Source organism: Brachyhypopomus gauderio, chromosome 18, assembly GCF_052324685.1.
Source record: "Brachyhypopomus gauderio isolate BG-103 chromosome 18, BGAUD_0.2, whole genome shotgun sequence".
NCBI lineage: Eukaryota > Metazoa > Chordata > Actinopteri > Gymnotiformes > Hypopomidae > Brachyhypopomus > Brachyhypopomus gauderio.
The window spans coordinates 1,439,282-1,455,592 of NC_135228.1; the positions used below are offsets into that span (position 1 = coordinate 1,439,282).

The window sequence follows — 16,311 nt, forward strand, 5'->3', positions numbered from 1 at the left end:
TGTACAGATGTTAACTTTCTTGCCTTCCACCCACCTTAGTGCTACAATGACAGCCAAAATCTCAGCCCTCTGTGCTGATTGTACTACCCAGTTTTACCTGAATGTGCTACCCAGAACTCGCCTGCGTCTCCCTGAGCTTCCATTACCACCACAAATCCTGATTCAACACCACCATCTCGACTCCTGAATCTGTCCACATGTTCGCTACCCCAGGAATTGGTTCCATTTAGCTGCATATGCCACCTCAGTTACACACTCATGTGCCGGACCCTGTATCATACCATGCCATATTAATTCCTTCAAGTGAAAACATTAAGTTTTAAAACACAAAACCTTCTGTAGTGTGAACATTTGTAATTTTACAAAAGCCATGACGCTGTGACTGGTTAGAATATATAATGAATGTCTTGTGACTATGTGTGCTGTTTTATTTATTTAAACAAGTTGATGTAATAAATCAGCACCTTCCCGTCCCCCCCCCCCCTTTTTTTCTGAACCACAAGAGGGTGTTTCAGAAAAATCTAGAGTAATCTGCCTGTGTCTCAAACGCAGCTGGTGGCTGTGAGATGAGGCCAACGTCATGAGGTCCCTCTGACCACAGAGAAGCTGTTATCTGATCTAAAATTAAGATATGGTCAAGATGATCGCAGCATTCTCTCTCCTGGAACCTGCTCAACATATCACATTAGAATAACTTTGACAAATGACATTGTTTTAATAAACCAAGTATTACAAGACTTAGCATAGCTCACACATGGAATATTAGTTATTACCCAATTCTTAGCTATAGTGGGTCTCCTAATCATACCAGTGTCGCTAAGCAGGTGTCAGCCCTACAGGGACCACCACATCCTCAGGCTCCACTAATATGGGAGACATACCTGATCCCGTAGCTATTCCTCAAATTCCTCCCCATAATCTGGATCCCCTATTGGTCATAAAACAATGCAACATGCAGGGGGTCGGGTGGCAGGACGTAAGGCTCAGAGTGATCCACAGCTTCTAGGCCATGAAGACAGAGTGGACGCTCCTCGCAGTGCAGGAGTCTGGCTCCAGAAGATGTGAACTGTGGGAGGCCATTCCGTGGAGATCACCAGTCCTAGAGGGCTACATAACACAGTAGCTCCTAAGTTTAAAAAATGTCTCTTCTGCGGACGTTATCACGTGCAGTCTCTGATATGAGGAAGTTGTGGTTAATGGCCTGCTGGCCACATTGCACAGTCATTGGAACAGCTTTATGCAGACTTTGGTCACAGAATCAGCATCAGGTAAAACACAGTTGAATGCTGAATGAGTTGCTCCTTTGTTTCAACGAGAAATGACAACCTTTGAGTACAGACAGTGAGGGGCAGCATGGGGTCTGCCACAGCTTTGGTTTGGGGCTGGTACATACGGACTTCTGGACCTCCCTTGTCCAACGGCGTTCTGAGGACACTCCCTCGACCAGTAACACTCCTGCCCACAAAGAAACATCCACCCGACATGCCACGACCACAGTTGCCAGGACAACCCTGACCACTGTTGCCCCTTGCCCGACCCCTCCCTCTTAAACTTGAGTTAAATCTCATTGGTGGGTACTCCTACCCCTGTTGCATATAGAGAACATATTGAGAAGTCTGGGGCAGGCCCCTGTACGCATACACTGCCTGCGTACACCCTTTTCTAAACCAGATGTATGCTGCTTGGCTCTGATAACTTGTGGGAGTTGACTTATCCAACCATGTGACTTTAGAAATGGCGGATGCTGCATGTACTGGCCATTTAACAGAGGGCCTCACCTAATGCTCCATTATGTCTAGTGAGGGGTACTTCATGTAGCAGGTGAGTTGTGCTTGTTGCATACTGAAAAGCACTTAACTTAAACAGTAACTTCACACTGTATTCCCTGACAGTGTGGTGAACTCATATTCTATTTGTAAGCAAAACTGCAAAACAGTTCAAACAGCTTAAAACATTAAAGTTCATACAATGATATTCAAGTTTTGATCTCAATAAGCTCAACATTTTCAAGTGATCACTAAACTCATTGTTTTCATTTAATGTTTGCTGAGCGTCTGACACAATGCGCTCCTGCATGCCTATTGGTTAAAACCATCTAATTAGCATACTGTGATTTTTGAACAAACATGGTGGACAGTGCGGCTGGTGCGGGAAAACTACACTGTAAACCCATTATTAAGGTTTTGCGCTGTCTTAACTTTTTGTTATGTTTTAAGTTTCGATTCCCAGACCTGAAGCCATGACTGAGGTGCCCCTGAGCAAGACCCCCAACCCTCAATTGCTCACCTGAGATAAAATGCAAGTCGCTCTGGACAAGAGCGTCTGCCAAATGCCACAAAAATGAAAAAAAGTTAAGTTGGAGGAAATTCTATTAATTATATAATTATTACTAAAAGTATTGTAGTATGCATTACTTAAATATATATATATATATCTTAAAAATTACTATTTTCCTAAACTTATCTATTTTATTCAGTTTTATTTTTTTTTAAGTTAACTGTACTTAAAAATTATATTACATGAACTTAACATTTCTTAGGTAATCGGTTACAGCAAAACTTTTGAGTTTAGTGGACCTGTTGGGTTTTACAGTGCACTTTAAGTTAAACAGGTGTTACACCGCGAACTGTGACCTATTGAGATCTGTTACTCCTCACTAGCCTGGGCAGGGGTCCGCTCGTATTACTGTTAGTATATCAGTATATAGTAACACACTGCTTTTAATGACCAGTAACGTCAACGGCGTTGTAACGACAGGAAAAGTAATTAATTATATTATCCCGTTACTGACAAAATGACGTCATTACCTAACGACCTATTTTTAACGGTGTTATTCGCAACACTGGTCGTAAAGCAGTTTTCGTCGTTAAGCGTGACCCTAGATTTAGATACGCTTTGATCATAAATATAGAAAAAAAACTAACAATGTTCTCATGCGTGCGTACAGCGTGAGAAAGAGTGATTGCGTTGCCAAGATGGGCTGCGGTGGAGGCTGCACTGCTAGCTGCCTCAGCCCAGCTTATCGTACACAACACTCCACTGTGCTACCACTGCTCCTCCGTGCACCGCGCACAATAAAAAAAAGTGGTAATTCCGGTTCGTTGTTAACCAGCCCCGTCGTTAAGTGGGGACTCACTGTATACACCCCCCCAACACATACACATTCACCCACCTATACAAAAAGAGACAAGGACAAAGACACACACTCATCCACATTCACACACCCTCCAAGGCGGGGGCAAATTGATGGCCCACCCAGGATCAGCAGCAGCCCCAGGACGCCACTAGCCAAGCCCCTGCACCAGCGTCCAATTTCTGCCTCAGCAGAGAGCATAAAACCAGTGAGGCAAGACCTTCCTTCCCCTCCACCCCCAGTGCAGTGTTATAATAATAATAATCTTTATTAGTATAGCACAAAGTGTTTTACAGAATAAATAAAAAGAAACATTAAAAGGATGCAAAGAAACAAAGAAAAAGTTAAAAGAAATTAATAATAAAAAGGAAACAAACATAATAAAATAATGACAAATTATAAATTAATAATAATAAAATAAATATTAAAATAACAAAATGTAACTAAATAAAATAATTATAACAGAGTTAGAGTTTCTTAACTAAAAGCAGATCTAAACAGGAAGGTTTTGAGACTCTTCTTGAAGCTATGCAGGGATGAAATGCCTCTGAGCTCTTCAGGAAGAGAGTTCCAGAGCTTTGGGCCTCAGTGGCTAAAAGCACCCTCGCCTGTCTTTAATCGGCTTTTAGGAATCACCAGTATATTACTGTTTGAAGACCTGAGAGACCTGACTGGAACATCATCATTTCACTGAGGTAAAGAGGAGCAAGACCATAAAGACATTTAAAAACCATCACTAGAACCTTGAAATCTATTCTAAAGCTGACGGGTAACCAGTGCAGTCAGTGGAGTGCAGGTGTGATATGATCTCTTTCTCCTGCATGTCAGAACCCTTGCAGCAGCGTTCTGAACTCGCTGTAGGTGAGAAATTGAGCTCTTTGGAAGAGCAGATAGAACAGCGTTACAATAATCTAGCCTTGATGTGATAAATGCATGGACAAGTTTTTCACTGTCAGCAGGAGGGAACATATCTCGGACCTTAGCAATGTTTCGAAGGTGAAAATAAGCTGTCTTGCATTTATTCATGATGTGTGATTTGAAGCTGAGCTTATTATCAAAGGGGACACCCAGGTTCTTAACACATAGTTTGGCATTTAGATTCATTTGATTGAAATAAGTCTGGACATCATTCCTTTGTGAATCACTACCAAGAACAAGAACCTCTGTCTAATTGCAGAAAAATTGTCAGACATCCATGTCTGTATGTCACCTATACAGTCAAACAGTGAGCAAATTGATTTTAGGGCTTTAGGTTCTAGAGAAATGTAAAGTTGAGTGTCATCTGCATATTGATGATAACTAATACCATGTTTGTTAATGATATGTAGTAACGGAACCATATATAGGTTGAACAGTAACGGCCCAAGAATTGATCCTTGGGGGACGCCACAAGTTATTTTTTGATGTGTGGAGGAAGAGGTACCTATAGCAACATAGTAATCACGCCCAGTTAGATACGATCTAAACCAGTCTAAGACTAAGCCACTAAGGCCTACCCAGCTCTGTAGCAGTGTTAATTTCGTTGACAAATAATTTGTCATAGTTTTCGTCAACAAACCTTTTTTTCATGACGAAAACGAGACGATAACTAAATAACTATACGAAGGGATAAAAACAATCACGAAATTAATGGTCATTTTCATCAACGAATAAAAATGAGACGAAAATATTGGCCAGCAACGGCATTCAATCAGACCTGATTTAGTTTAGTGAAAGGTAGGGATAAGTTAAGTAGAGATCCAACCGTAACTACTTTAGCGTACACAGAGAGGCGGGACAAACCGGGTAACTGCCCAATCAGTATCAACATCTTCACATCGTTCAGAACCATACCAGCCTGTGAACTGTGGTCACTCATGAAATTCAACTCGAAGTTAACTCGACAGTGTCAGCAGGGAGAAAGATAAGAGGCAATATATGGACACATTTTTTTTTTTTTTTGCTTGGAGTCCCATGCTGTTTGACTAATATCATTCTCTACGGCAAATGAGTCCTTCAGCTACCCATTACAAGCCTTGTTGAAAAGTACAAGTGCTCTAAGGTAAGGCTTCTGATGACTCTGAGGGACTCGAGATCAGACCATCAGCAAGGCTGCACCACCATTGTCAGCTGGACGGAAATGGGCACCATCCGATGCAGCGCAGCATGCCATGTCAGCCCTGAGGCAGACTGACATTGTGGGGCATGTCCAGATGGGAAGAGGAGGCTTTGAGCCAAGAAAACCATCTTTGCGTAAGGCTTCAACTTCAGAGAAGAGGAGAATTGTGGTAGAAGAGGTGCACCATCAGGAGGAGGCTGAAAGAAATGCAAAGGCTGTGTCTCTTGCCAAACAGGGACAATGGACTAGGTGGGGGAGACTGGAGAGGAGAGTACTAAGCTGGAGGCAGCTCTGGGAAAAGGAGACTACCATCTCCAAAAAACCTCCAGGACTGGTATGGGGAAGATCCAACCTGTGCCCTCTGTCCAACTCCAGCAACTATTAGGCACATCTTGACCGGGTGTAAGACCAGCCTCACACAGGGGCGCTACACCTGGAGACACAACCAGGTCCTCAAGTTTGGCAGCAGCTCTGGAGACAAGGCGATCCAACATCAACTCCTCACCTAGGACAGTATCCAACTCCATCCAATCTCAAACATTTATTCGAGAGAGACAGCTACAGCCCAAACACCCCACAATCAAGCCAAAACTTGGAAAGTTAGCCAAGGCTTAGGATTGGAAGAAGCTTGTTGACATTGGCAGGCCCGTTGACAGTCTTGCTGGGGCCCGGGACAAGAAAGTTTCATGTTTCATGCTTTTTTATCACATTATTTAATGGTGGTTTATTTCACAACAGATATTTGTTGTGAAACGAAGTACTTTAGCCTAAATTCCAGCACTTTTCAAAACTGTATTTCCCGCTGTTGGGCGGGTACCAGCCGGTTATGGTCGCTGGATCAATCCATTTTTCAGTGGGAGGCGGGGGTGTATGCACTTAATGGAAAATATGCAGATAGGTAAAAAACATATATTTTAGCCATTGAACTTATTTTGAGTACATAATTTTATATTAATGAAAGATTTGAAGATTATTTAAAAATTATAGACTTTAAATAAAAAATAAATTGCTGGGCTCTTTGATGGGCCCCTGGGGCCCGGGACAACAGACCCGGTTGTCCCCCCCTGTCGACGGGGCTGGACATTGGCCAGCAACTGATCTTCCCACCAGAGATAGCAGCTACAACACTCAGACCAGACTTGGCACTCTGGTCTCCCTCACTCAAAACTGTCAACATCATAGAGCTCACAGTCCCATGGGAGGATTCAACAGAAGAGGCCTACGAACACAAGAAGCTGCGCTACACAATGAGGGTGGAATGTGCAAGTCTACCCAGTGGAAGTAGGATGCCGAGGTTTTGTGGCCACTTCTACCATCAGGCTTTTAAAACACCTTGGTTTCCAAGGACAGGCACTGCAACAGGCAATCAAATCCATGTCTGAAGCAGCCGAAAGAAGCAGCTGTTGGATCTGCAAAATGACCCCTGCTGGGCTCAAAAAACATCTGGACCCAATCACTAACTAATCGCACACCCACTCACCATCAAGGAAACTCATGTGACTCAACATCTAATGGCACAATGGATAGTAATACCATCTCGTCGAGTGTTTATGAATCTACATGGTGTTGCAGTCTGAGTTTGAGCTTTTTCCAACAAGGCAATGATGCCGCTGTTCAGATTTCTGTTCTGTAGAACATGGTAAGGATTGTTGCCATGGAGGAGATGAGCTTTCTTCAGCCTCCTCAAGAAGTAGAATCACTGCTGTGCTTTGAATCTGGTATTGAGTAGTACATTTACATTTACGGCATTTAGCAAGCGCTCTTATCCAGAGCGACTTACAAAAGTGCTAAGTGTTTAGTCAGAATATGCATCTCTATCTAGTATAAACAGGTTTAAGTCCAAACTACTCAAGCTCAAGCACTGCCATAAACAGTTGCCAGTGCTGATACCTAGAAGGAAGACAACAAAATATAAGATTAGACACAGAGCAATACCTAGCAAGACTGAAATACCTACAAGACTACATGCAGTGTAGTAACGAGGTAAAAGCTAAAACCTGAGCCTGACCTCGGGTAAGCGAGGATAATTGATCAGAAATGCTGAATATTGCTATCTTAGGGCAAATATGTATATCAACCTCCAAAACCTTGGACATGAAATCAACGGGACCAGAACCTCTGCAGGTTTGGTCAATAAAAAAACATGGCTCAAATTACAAGGAGAACCCAAACACCTATGATTGAGCTGGGATAAAATGTGGATAGCTGAGATTTAGAACGGTGCATTCTATGCAACACTTTAAATTGAATCAATTGGAGCCTTGCACAAGGTGAATAAGACTGTGCCACCTTAGTCGCACTACCCCACCATTGATCCGAAAGAGAGATGCCCAACTCCTCCTCCCAAGCACATTTAATTTTACAGATACCAGATGTGTCTAAATTCAGAAGATGCAAATACATCACAGATATAAGTGACTTCTTGGAAAGGTCTAGAGACAACAAATCATTCCAAGGCTGCCTAATAGGGGAGCTAGAGAAGAGAGACAAGGCACAATGTCTGATCTGAAAATATTGAAACAGATGCGAAGGAGGCAAGTTGAGCTCAGAGGCCAATTGGGCAAAGGTGCAAAAGATCCCGCCTCTAAAAAGGTCATCGAAAGATGTTTTACCCCTCTTGTGCCAGGTAAGAAAAGCAGTGTCAGCAAGGGATGGGGAAAATAAATGATTATTTAAGATGGGCATTGACAAGGAGGGTGTTAAGAATTTAAAGTGGCATCTAAACTGACACCAGATACGAAGAGTGGAGATTACCACAGGGTTTTTAGAAAAACTTTTAATCTTAAGTGGTAAGGGAGAGGTGAGAAGAGCATGTGGAGAAGATGAGAGACAGGTTTGAGTCTCCAATCTACACCACAATAAGTCAGGAGAATGAATCCAATTGAGTACTTTGTGAACATATGATCCATCAGATCTGAATCTTTGCAAAGCTAATTTGCTCAGTCTTGGAGGCTTTCCATTCCAAATAAAAGAGATATTAAGTTGATGTAAATCTTTAAACAGATCCATTCCTAAAGGTTTTTTATAGATACCAAAAATTTCATAGATTATAAATTGAGAGCCCACAGTTTAAATGATTTCAAGTATTTATTTGTTCATTTTTACATAATTTGGGAATCCAGCCCATAAAACCCATGAAAACAGGAATTCAAAAAATTTGAATACTGTGGAGAAACCAGCCCAAACTACTTCTCAGTTTTTGCAGAAAAAAAAGAAATTAGGATCAAATCAAATTGTGATACTTTCAAAATTATATGTCAATCTTCAATACTTGGTTGGTTTAATCCTTTGCTTTAATCACTGCCTTGATGCGACATGGCATTGAGGCAGTCAGCCTGTGGAATTGCCCGGGAGTTATGGAAGCCCAGATTTTCTTAATGCTTGCTGTCAGCTCTTTGTTGTTGGGTCTAGTGGCCCTCATTTTCCTCTTGAGAATACCCCATAAATTCTCATTGGGGTTTAGGTCCTGCGAGTTGGCTGGCTAGTTAATGGCACTGTGATGGCTTTGGGGCTTTTGGTGGCATGGGGTGGGGCCAGGACCTGCTGGAAGATGAACAAAATCCACAAAACAGATCCACTGGTCCAGTGTTCCAGGACGAAAGCCGCATTGTTCCTCCTGGATCCGAGGTCCGACTATCGGCCGAACTCTCCTTTCCAGTACCCTAGAGTAGACCTTACCAGGAAGGCTAAGAAGTGTGATACCCCGATAATTGGGGCACACTCTCCGGTCCCCTTTTTTAAAAAGTGGAACCACCACCCTAGTCTGCCACTCCAGAGGAACTGTCCCAGATTGCCATGCGATGTTGCAGAGGCGTGTCAACCAAGACAACCCCACAACATCCAGAGACTTAAGATACTCAGGACAAATCTCATCCACTCCCGCTGCCTTGCCACTGGGGAGTTTGCGAACCACCTCAGTGACTTCGGCTGGGGTGATGGACGGGCCCACCACTGAGTCGTCAGTCTCCGCTTCCTCAATGAAAGACATGACAGAGGGATTTAGGAGATCCTCAAAGTATTCCTTCCACCGTGCGACAATATCCTCAGTCGAGGTCAACAGCTCCCCACCAGCACTGTAAACAGTGTTGGCAGAGTACTGTTTATCCCTTCTGAGGTGCCGGATGGTTTGCCAGAATCTCTTTGAGGCCGACCGATAGTCCTCCTCCATGGCCTCACCAAACTCTTCCCAGCTCCGAGTTTTTGCTTCTGCCACTGCCTGAGCCGCCGCACGCCTGGTCTGCCAATACCTATCAGCTGCCTCGGGAGTCCCAGTGGCCAACATGGCCCGATAGGACTCCTTCTTCAGCTTGATGACATCCCGTACTTCCGGTGTCCACCATCTGGTACGGGGGTTGCCGCCGCGGCAGGCACCAGTGATCTTGCGGCCACAACTCAGTACAGCAGCTTCAACAATAGAGTCGGAGAACATGGTCCACTCAGACTCCATGTCCCCCCGACTCCCTCAAAAGCTGGGAAAAGCTTTCCCGGAGGTGGCAGTTGTAGACCCCCCTGACAGAGTGTTCAGCAAGGCGTTCCCAGCAGACCCTCACAATACGTTTGGGTCTTCCAGGTCTGTCCAGCCCCCTCCTCTACCAGCGGATCCAACTTACCACCAGGTAGTGATCAGTTGACAACTCAGCCCCTCTCTTTACCCGAGTGTCCAGAACATAGGGCCGGAGATCAGATGAAACGACAACAAAGTTGATCATCGACCTCCGACCTAAGGTGTCCTGGTGCCAAGTGCACTTGTGGACACCCCTATGCTCAAACATGGTGTTCGTTATGGACAAACCATGACTAGCACAGAAGTCCAATAGCAAAACACCACTCTGGATCAGATCGGGGGGGGGGGGGGCGTTCCTCCCAATCACGCCCCTCCAGGTGTCACTGTCATTGCCCACGTGAGCGTTGACGTCCCCCAGTGAAACAATGGAGTCCCCTGTTGGAGCACTTCTCAGTACCCCTCCCAGGGACTCCAAGAAGGCTGAATACTCTGTGCTGCTATTTGGTCCATAGGCACAAACAACGGCCAGAGCCCTGCTCCCAACCCTAAGGCAAAGACAGGCAACCCTCTCGTTCACTGGGGTGAACTCCAACACATAAAGACTAAGCTGGGGAGCTATGAGAACGCCCACACCAGCCCACCGCCGTTCACCATGAGCAACTCCAGAGAAATGAAGAGTCCAGCCCCTCTCAAGGAGCTGGGTTCCAGAGCCCATGCTGCGCGTACAGATGAGCCCAACTATCTCTAGCCGGTACCGCTCAGCCTCCCGCACAAGCTCGGGTTCTTTTCCCCCTAGTGTGGTGACATTCCATGTCCCAACAGCTAGCTGCCCTGTCCAAGGATCAGGCCGCCGAGGTCCCCGCCTTCGGCTGCCACCTAATCCACACTGCACCGGTCCCCTACGATAGCCTCTGCGGGTGGTGAACCCACAGGAGGTGAACCCACCAGTTCGGGCTGGGCCCGGCCGGGCCCCGTGGGCAAAGGCCCGGCCACCAGGCGCTCGCTTACGAGCCCCAACTCCAGGCCTGGCTCCAGGGTGGGGCCCCGGCTGTGCCATACCGGGCGACGTCACTGATCTTATATTGATGTTGTTGTTCATAGGGGGTCTTCAAGCCATGAATTATGGCTATACAAATTTTGCCATGATTAGATCAAAATCCTTCTTCCAAAATGCATTCTTGAACATGACTTCTAACTGCAAAGTTACAGTTGTGATCAAATTTATTCAACCCCCAATGCTGCGAAGGGTTTTATGGAATTCAGTGCACATTTGTAATTGTGTTCATAATGAAATCTTACAAGGACTTGTTAAAGAACTAAATGCAACTAAGATAGCATCAATTTTTTTTGTCATAAAGTATTAAATGGCCTTTTTGTGATTTCTTCATTGACACAATTATTCAACCCCTTTACGACTACCACTCCTAAGAACAGAGGTTCATTCCAGTGTTTTCCATCAGGTATTGAAAACATCTGTGGATGTCAACGAGCAGCAATCAAGCATGATAAGCACCAATTAGGCAGATTTAAAAGGACTGTGATACTAAGCTCCTTCTAGACATCTACTGGTGTGTTTCCAAGCATGGTGAAGGCAAGAGAATGGTCCCAGAAGACAGGAGAAGAGGTTATTGCTCTTCACAAGAATGGCAAAGGATATAAAAAGATTGCGAAGTTGTTAAATATTCCAAGAGACACTATCGGAAGTATCATTCGCAAGTTCAAGTTAAAGGGCACAGTGGAAACGTTACCTGGTCGTGGCAGAAAGAAGATCCTGACCGCGACTGCTGTGCGCTACCTGAAGCGTAATGTGGAGAAAAATCCCCGCGTGACTGCTAAGGAACTGAAAAAAGACCTGTCAGATGTGGGCACTGAAGTTTCAGCTCAGACAATAAGGCGCGCACTGCATAACGAAGACCTCCATGCCAGAACGCCCAGACGCACCCCCTTGCTGACTCCAAAGAACAAGAAAAGTCGACTGCAGTATGCCAAAAGTCATGTGGACAAGCCACAAAGGTTTTGGGACAGTGTACTGTGGTCAGATGAAACTAAATTAGAACTGTTTGGGACAATGGACCAGCGCTATGTTTGGAGAAGGAAGAACCAGGCTTATGAACAAAAGAACACCTTGCCTACTGTGAAGCATGGCGGGGGGTCAATTATGCTTTGGGGCTGTTTTGCTTCTAATGGTACAGGAAAGCTTCAACGTGTGCAGGGTACCATGAATTCCCTTCAGTACCAGGAGATCTTGGAGGAAAATGTGATGGAGTCAGTCACAAACCTGCGGCTTGGGAGACGTTGGACCTTCCAACAGGACAATGATCCGAAGCACACATCCAAGTCCACTAGAGCATGGTTGAACATGAAAGGCTGGAACATTCTAGAGTGGCCATCGCAATCACCAGACTTAAATCCAATTGAGAACCTCTGGTGGGACCTAAAGAAGGCAGTTGCAGTGCGCAAGCCTAAGAATGTGACTGAACTGGAGGCTTTTGCCCATGAAGAATGGGCTAAGATACCCATAGGTCGCTGCAAGACACTTGTGTCAAGCTATGCTTCACGCTTGAAAGCTGTCATAACTGGAAAAGGATGTTGTACTAAGTACTAAAAAATAATGTCACTAGGGGGTTGAATAAAACTGATAATGATGTGAGCACAGTAAAGACATTTGTGGTTATTCCATCATAAATATTATGTTATGTTTGTCTAATTTATAAGTGCCTCTTTGATATAATTGTAAATAAGATGACTGAAATGATCAAAATCAATGTCAAACTGGCCAAAACACTTTATTTCAGTGGGGGTTGAATAAATTTGATCACAACTGTATGTCTACTGCAAAGAATCAAATGAATCAAGACACATGTTCCTAAGTGAATATGTGGTTTTATGCATGATTTTCATGAATAGTGCTACCTAGCATTGAAATGATTTGAAACTTGACAGCATGACAGAGTCCTGATATATGCATAGCATTCAGATTTTGTATCAGTTGGCCAATGTTAAGCCTTCTAAATGGTTACGTTAAATTTGGAAGAATTTTTTTTTTCTATTATTATTGTGATGGAATACAATCTATGTGTATCCATAATGATACACAGACACATACAGCCAGGCTATAGAAAACAATCTTTAATTCTCAACTGAGAATTGAGTTGTCCAGAGAATAATGCAAGTAGAGCAAATGTACCGAAACATGATCCAATAACAGATTGAGGAAGAGACCAGGTCAAATACTAAGAGACAATCCCTAAATATAGGCAACAGTACAAAAGGGCAAATCTGTAAAAGTAAATTCAAATATACAAAACAGGTCATGACAGTAATAATGGCAATCAAGTAAAAATGCTTGATATGCTTTATTACAGGAGTTTATTTACAACCTAGGGATGCTGGGTGGTATATACTAATGTGAAATGAGGTGCAGGTGTGCTCAGAAATCAGGGAATGCAGATCGAGTCAGTCTGTGCTGTGCATTCTGGGAGTTGGAGTGTTTATAGATTTGCTGCATGAAAATGATAAGGATCCCTATTGAACAACATTGGCCAGCATTGACCTGTGACCTCAAAGTCATGTGCTCCATCAGCCTATCAGTTTCCATCAAGCATTGCTGAGATATAGCTGTTGAAGTAAATGAAGCTCTGCCTCTGAGCTGTTGATTGACATGACAGCCAGACTGCATAATCTTTTTAATAATTCAAAATCAATAAATACTGAATCAACAAATACTGTATAATTCAATATACTTATTAATAATTTAGGGTCACATTCTTTCAAAATAATTGACACCATCCATCCATCCATCCATCCATTCTCATCCACTTATCCAGTTCCAGGTCACAGGGACCATAGCCTAAGCAAAGAGGCCCAGGTTTCCCTCTCCCCAGCCATCTCTTCTAGCTCTTCTGGGGGGATGCCGAGGTGTTCCCAGGAGAGCCAAGTGATATAATCTCTCCAGCATGTCCTTGGTCTTTCCTGGGGTCTCCTCCCAGTTGGACATACACGGAGTTGGCATCCGGACCACAAAATTAGATCACGAGTAATGGAAAAAACATTGCCTGGTCAGATGAATCCACATATCCATTGACTGGTATAGAAAAATGTGTCATGGCATAAGAATTTAGACATGAATTTTGCCAATTTAGTCATGAACTGGCTCCAGGAACATGATAGAATGATTTCAACACCTTGTGGAATCTATGTCATGATGAATTGCTGCAATTCTGAAGACCAAAAGAGGTCTGACAAACTACTAGATGCATGTCTCGAATAAAAATGTACTGTGTCTTGGTCACTTGATCAGTGTATATCAAGGTACATTCCAGAAATATCAATATTCATTCCATATATCTTCATATTGTTCAATGTTCATTGTATTTCATTGTTTATTCCATATATATTGAGATAACTACAGTCAATGAAATGGCAAATATTTTCAATGCTTTCTTCGTAGATTGCAGAGTTCAACTTGTACAGTCAAGGATTTCTCAGGTGAGTTATACACTGATGTTTTTAAATGTTTTGTGACTTCATATTATGGAACTATTCAACTGCTCACTTATGTACAGTGCAATGTATGTACAGTTATATGTGCAGTACAATAATTTATTTTACTTAACTTTGGAGAATATGTTTTCTTGGGATGGATGGATAGATCTTTCAGCAGACAGACAGACAAACTAAGATGCAGGCAAAAATATTCTCTTGAAATGTCGGTTCTGATGGTTCTTTCTGAACATGATGTCATCAGTATATTCAGGGTGTCATAATTGGAACAAAGCTTGAAAGGCCAGGAAACATAATTCTATATTTTTTTTCTAATTTTTCTCTTGACACGTAATCTACATTTGCAGAGTGTGTCTTTTACATGTCATTTCAAAGTAAATTACTAATTAGTTTCACCATAATTTCTCCACTTCTGATTAACAAAGGTTCATACTTTAAAAAGCCTTACCAGACCCTGATTCTGCTTCAAGTTTGATCAGCCTAGTTGGAGTTCCATCATGTTGGAGGGCATTCTGCGCATATTTGGCCCACGTTAGATAGGATGCCCAGGTGTTAGGATGTTCATGGCAGTATGCACGTAGGAAGCACCCCAGTTCCTGGTTTACTCTCTCTGCTTGGGCATTGGCCTGCGGATGATAGCCGTAGGACAATTTTATGGTAACATATTCAGGAATGCCCACCAGATCAGTGTAAACTGCACTTCCCGGTCAGAGAAGATGTCCTCGGGCAATCCAATGTGTTGGAAGACATACCGGAAGAGGAGGTCAGCTGTTTGAAGGCTTGTGAGCTGCGAGCGCACTCTCTGCATGACGTCACATGCCAGTGGATGTCCCGGTGCATCGCCGGCCAACAGTAGTAGGCTCTGAGCAGCTGACTGGTCTTTGTGACTCCGGGATGGCCCGTTTCCAGTGTGGTGTGTGACTAGCTTATCAACTCTGTGCGCCTGCGCAGATTCACATAGACGGTTTGTGGGACATTGTTGATGTGATTTGGTGCGCTGGTAGCGCGATCCAGGCTCCAGTCGAGGACACACAAGAAGCAACGAGGAGGAAGCATTGGCTCCTCGCAGGTGGAAATAGCGAGACAGTCGTGTTGCCAGGAGAGCGCATGCACCCTTGTGTTCTTCTCTTCCGGTCGATAGGTTACCTTGAGCGCAATCCAGGACAAGAAGAGCGACCACCGAGCCTGCCTCGAGTTTAGCCTCTTGGTGGTTTTGAGGTACTCTAGGTTTTTGTGGTCGGTGATCACAATGAAGGGGTGTAATGCTCCCTCAAGCCAGTGCCTCCACTCCAACTCGATGGCCAACAGCTCCTGGTCACCCACCTCATAGTTTCTCTCTGAAGGCATTAGCTTCTTGGAATAGTACGCAATAAGATGGAGACTTTTTTTTGCTTTCTCTGTGATAGCACCTCCCCAACTCCCACATTGGAGGCATCTACCTCAACGAAAAAGGAGTGGTTCGGGTCTGGCTGTTGCTGCACTCGGGCTGATGCGAATACAATTTTCAGTGCCTCAAATGCTCTCTCTGCCTCCTTCCCTCATCGCAGAGCAGGTCAGTGAGAGGCATAGCCAGGGTGCTAAGTCATCAGATGACACACCAATAGAAAACCCCAGGAACCGCTGGAGCTCACAGCGGCACATCTGGGGTCTTTTCCAACTGACAACTGCCACCACCTTGCATGGCTGCATGCATATGATGTCCTGCCTGATGATGTATTCTGGGAAGCTTACCTCAGTGAGGTGGAACTCGCACTTCTCGAGCTTGTAATACAGTATTGTTTGTATTCGTATTCGGTATTCAGTATTTAGGTGACTGAGAGTGAGGGTGTGTTGGGAAATGGGCGTCTCCCATGAGCCCCCGCCCCGGCCTACTGTCAAAGTCAAATTTATTTATACAATGTGTTCCAAATTATTATGCAAATAATATTTTCTCCGATTTTCCAAAATTACCTATATGAATTGCAGTCATTATAATTTTCCAGTCATCAACTATTAGAGTACAATTGAAAGGTTTTAAACAAACTGCCAATGATATCAGTATATTAAAAAAAAATAATAAAACACTCAGAATGC

General features: G+C 43.9%; 1 protein-coding gene across 6 annotated transcripts in view; it reads left to right on the top strand.

Moving 5' to 3' along the window:
- The window catches only part of LOC143481628 (uncharacterized), an 84,580-nt gene that overhangs the window by 54,215 nt on the left and 14,054 nt on the right, over window positions 1–16,311 (top strand). For all 6 annotated transcript variants that reach the window (XM_076979706.1, XM_076979707.1, XM_076979708.1 and 3 more), the window contains exon 5: window positions 14,186–14,223. In XM_076979706.1, coding sequence (XP_076835821.1) covers window positions 14,186–14,223 — 38 coding nt within the window. The remainder of the gene's footprint in view (window positions 1–14,185; window positions 14,224–16,311) is intronic.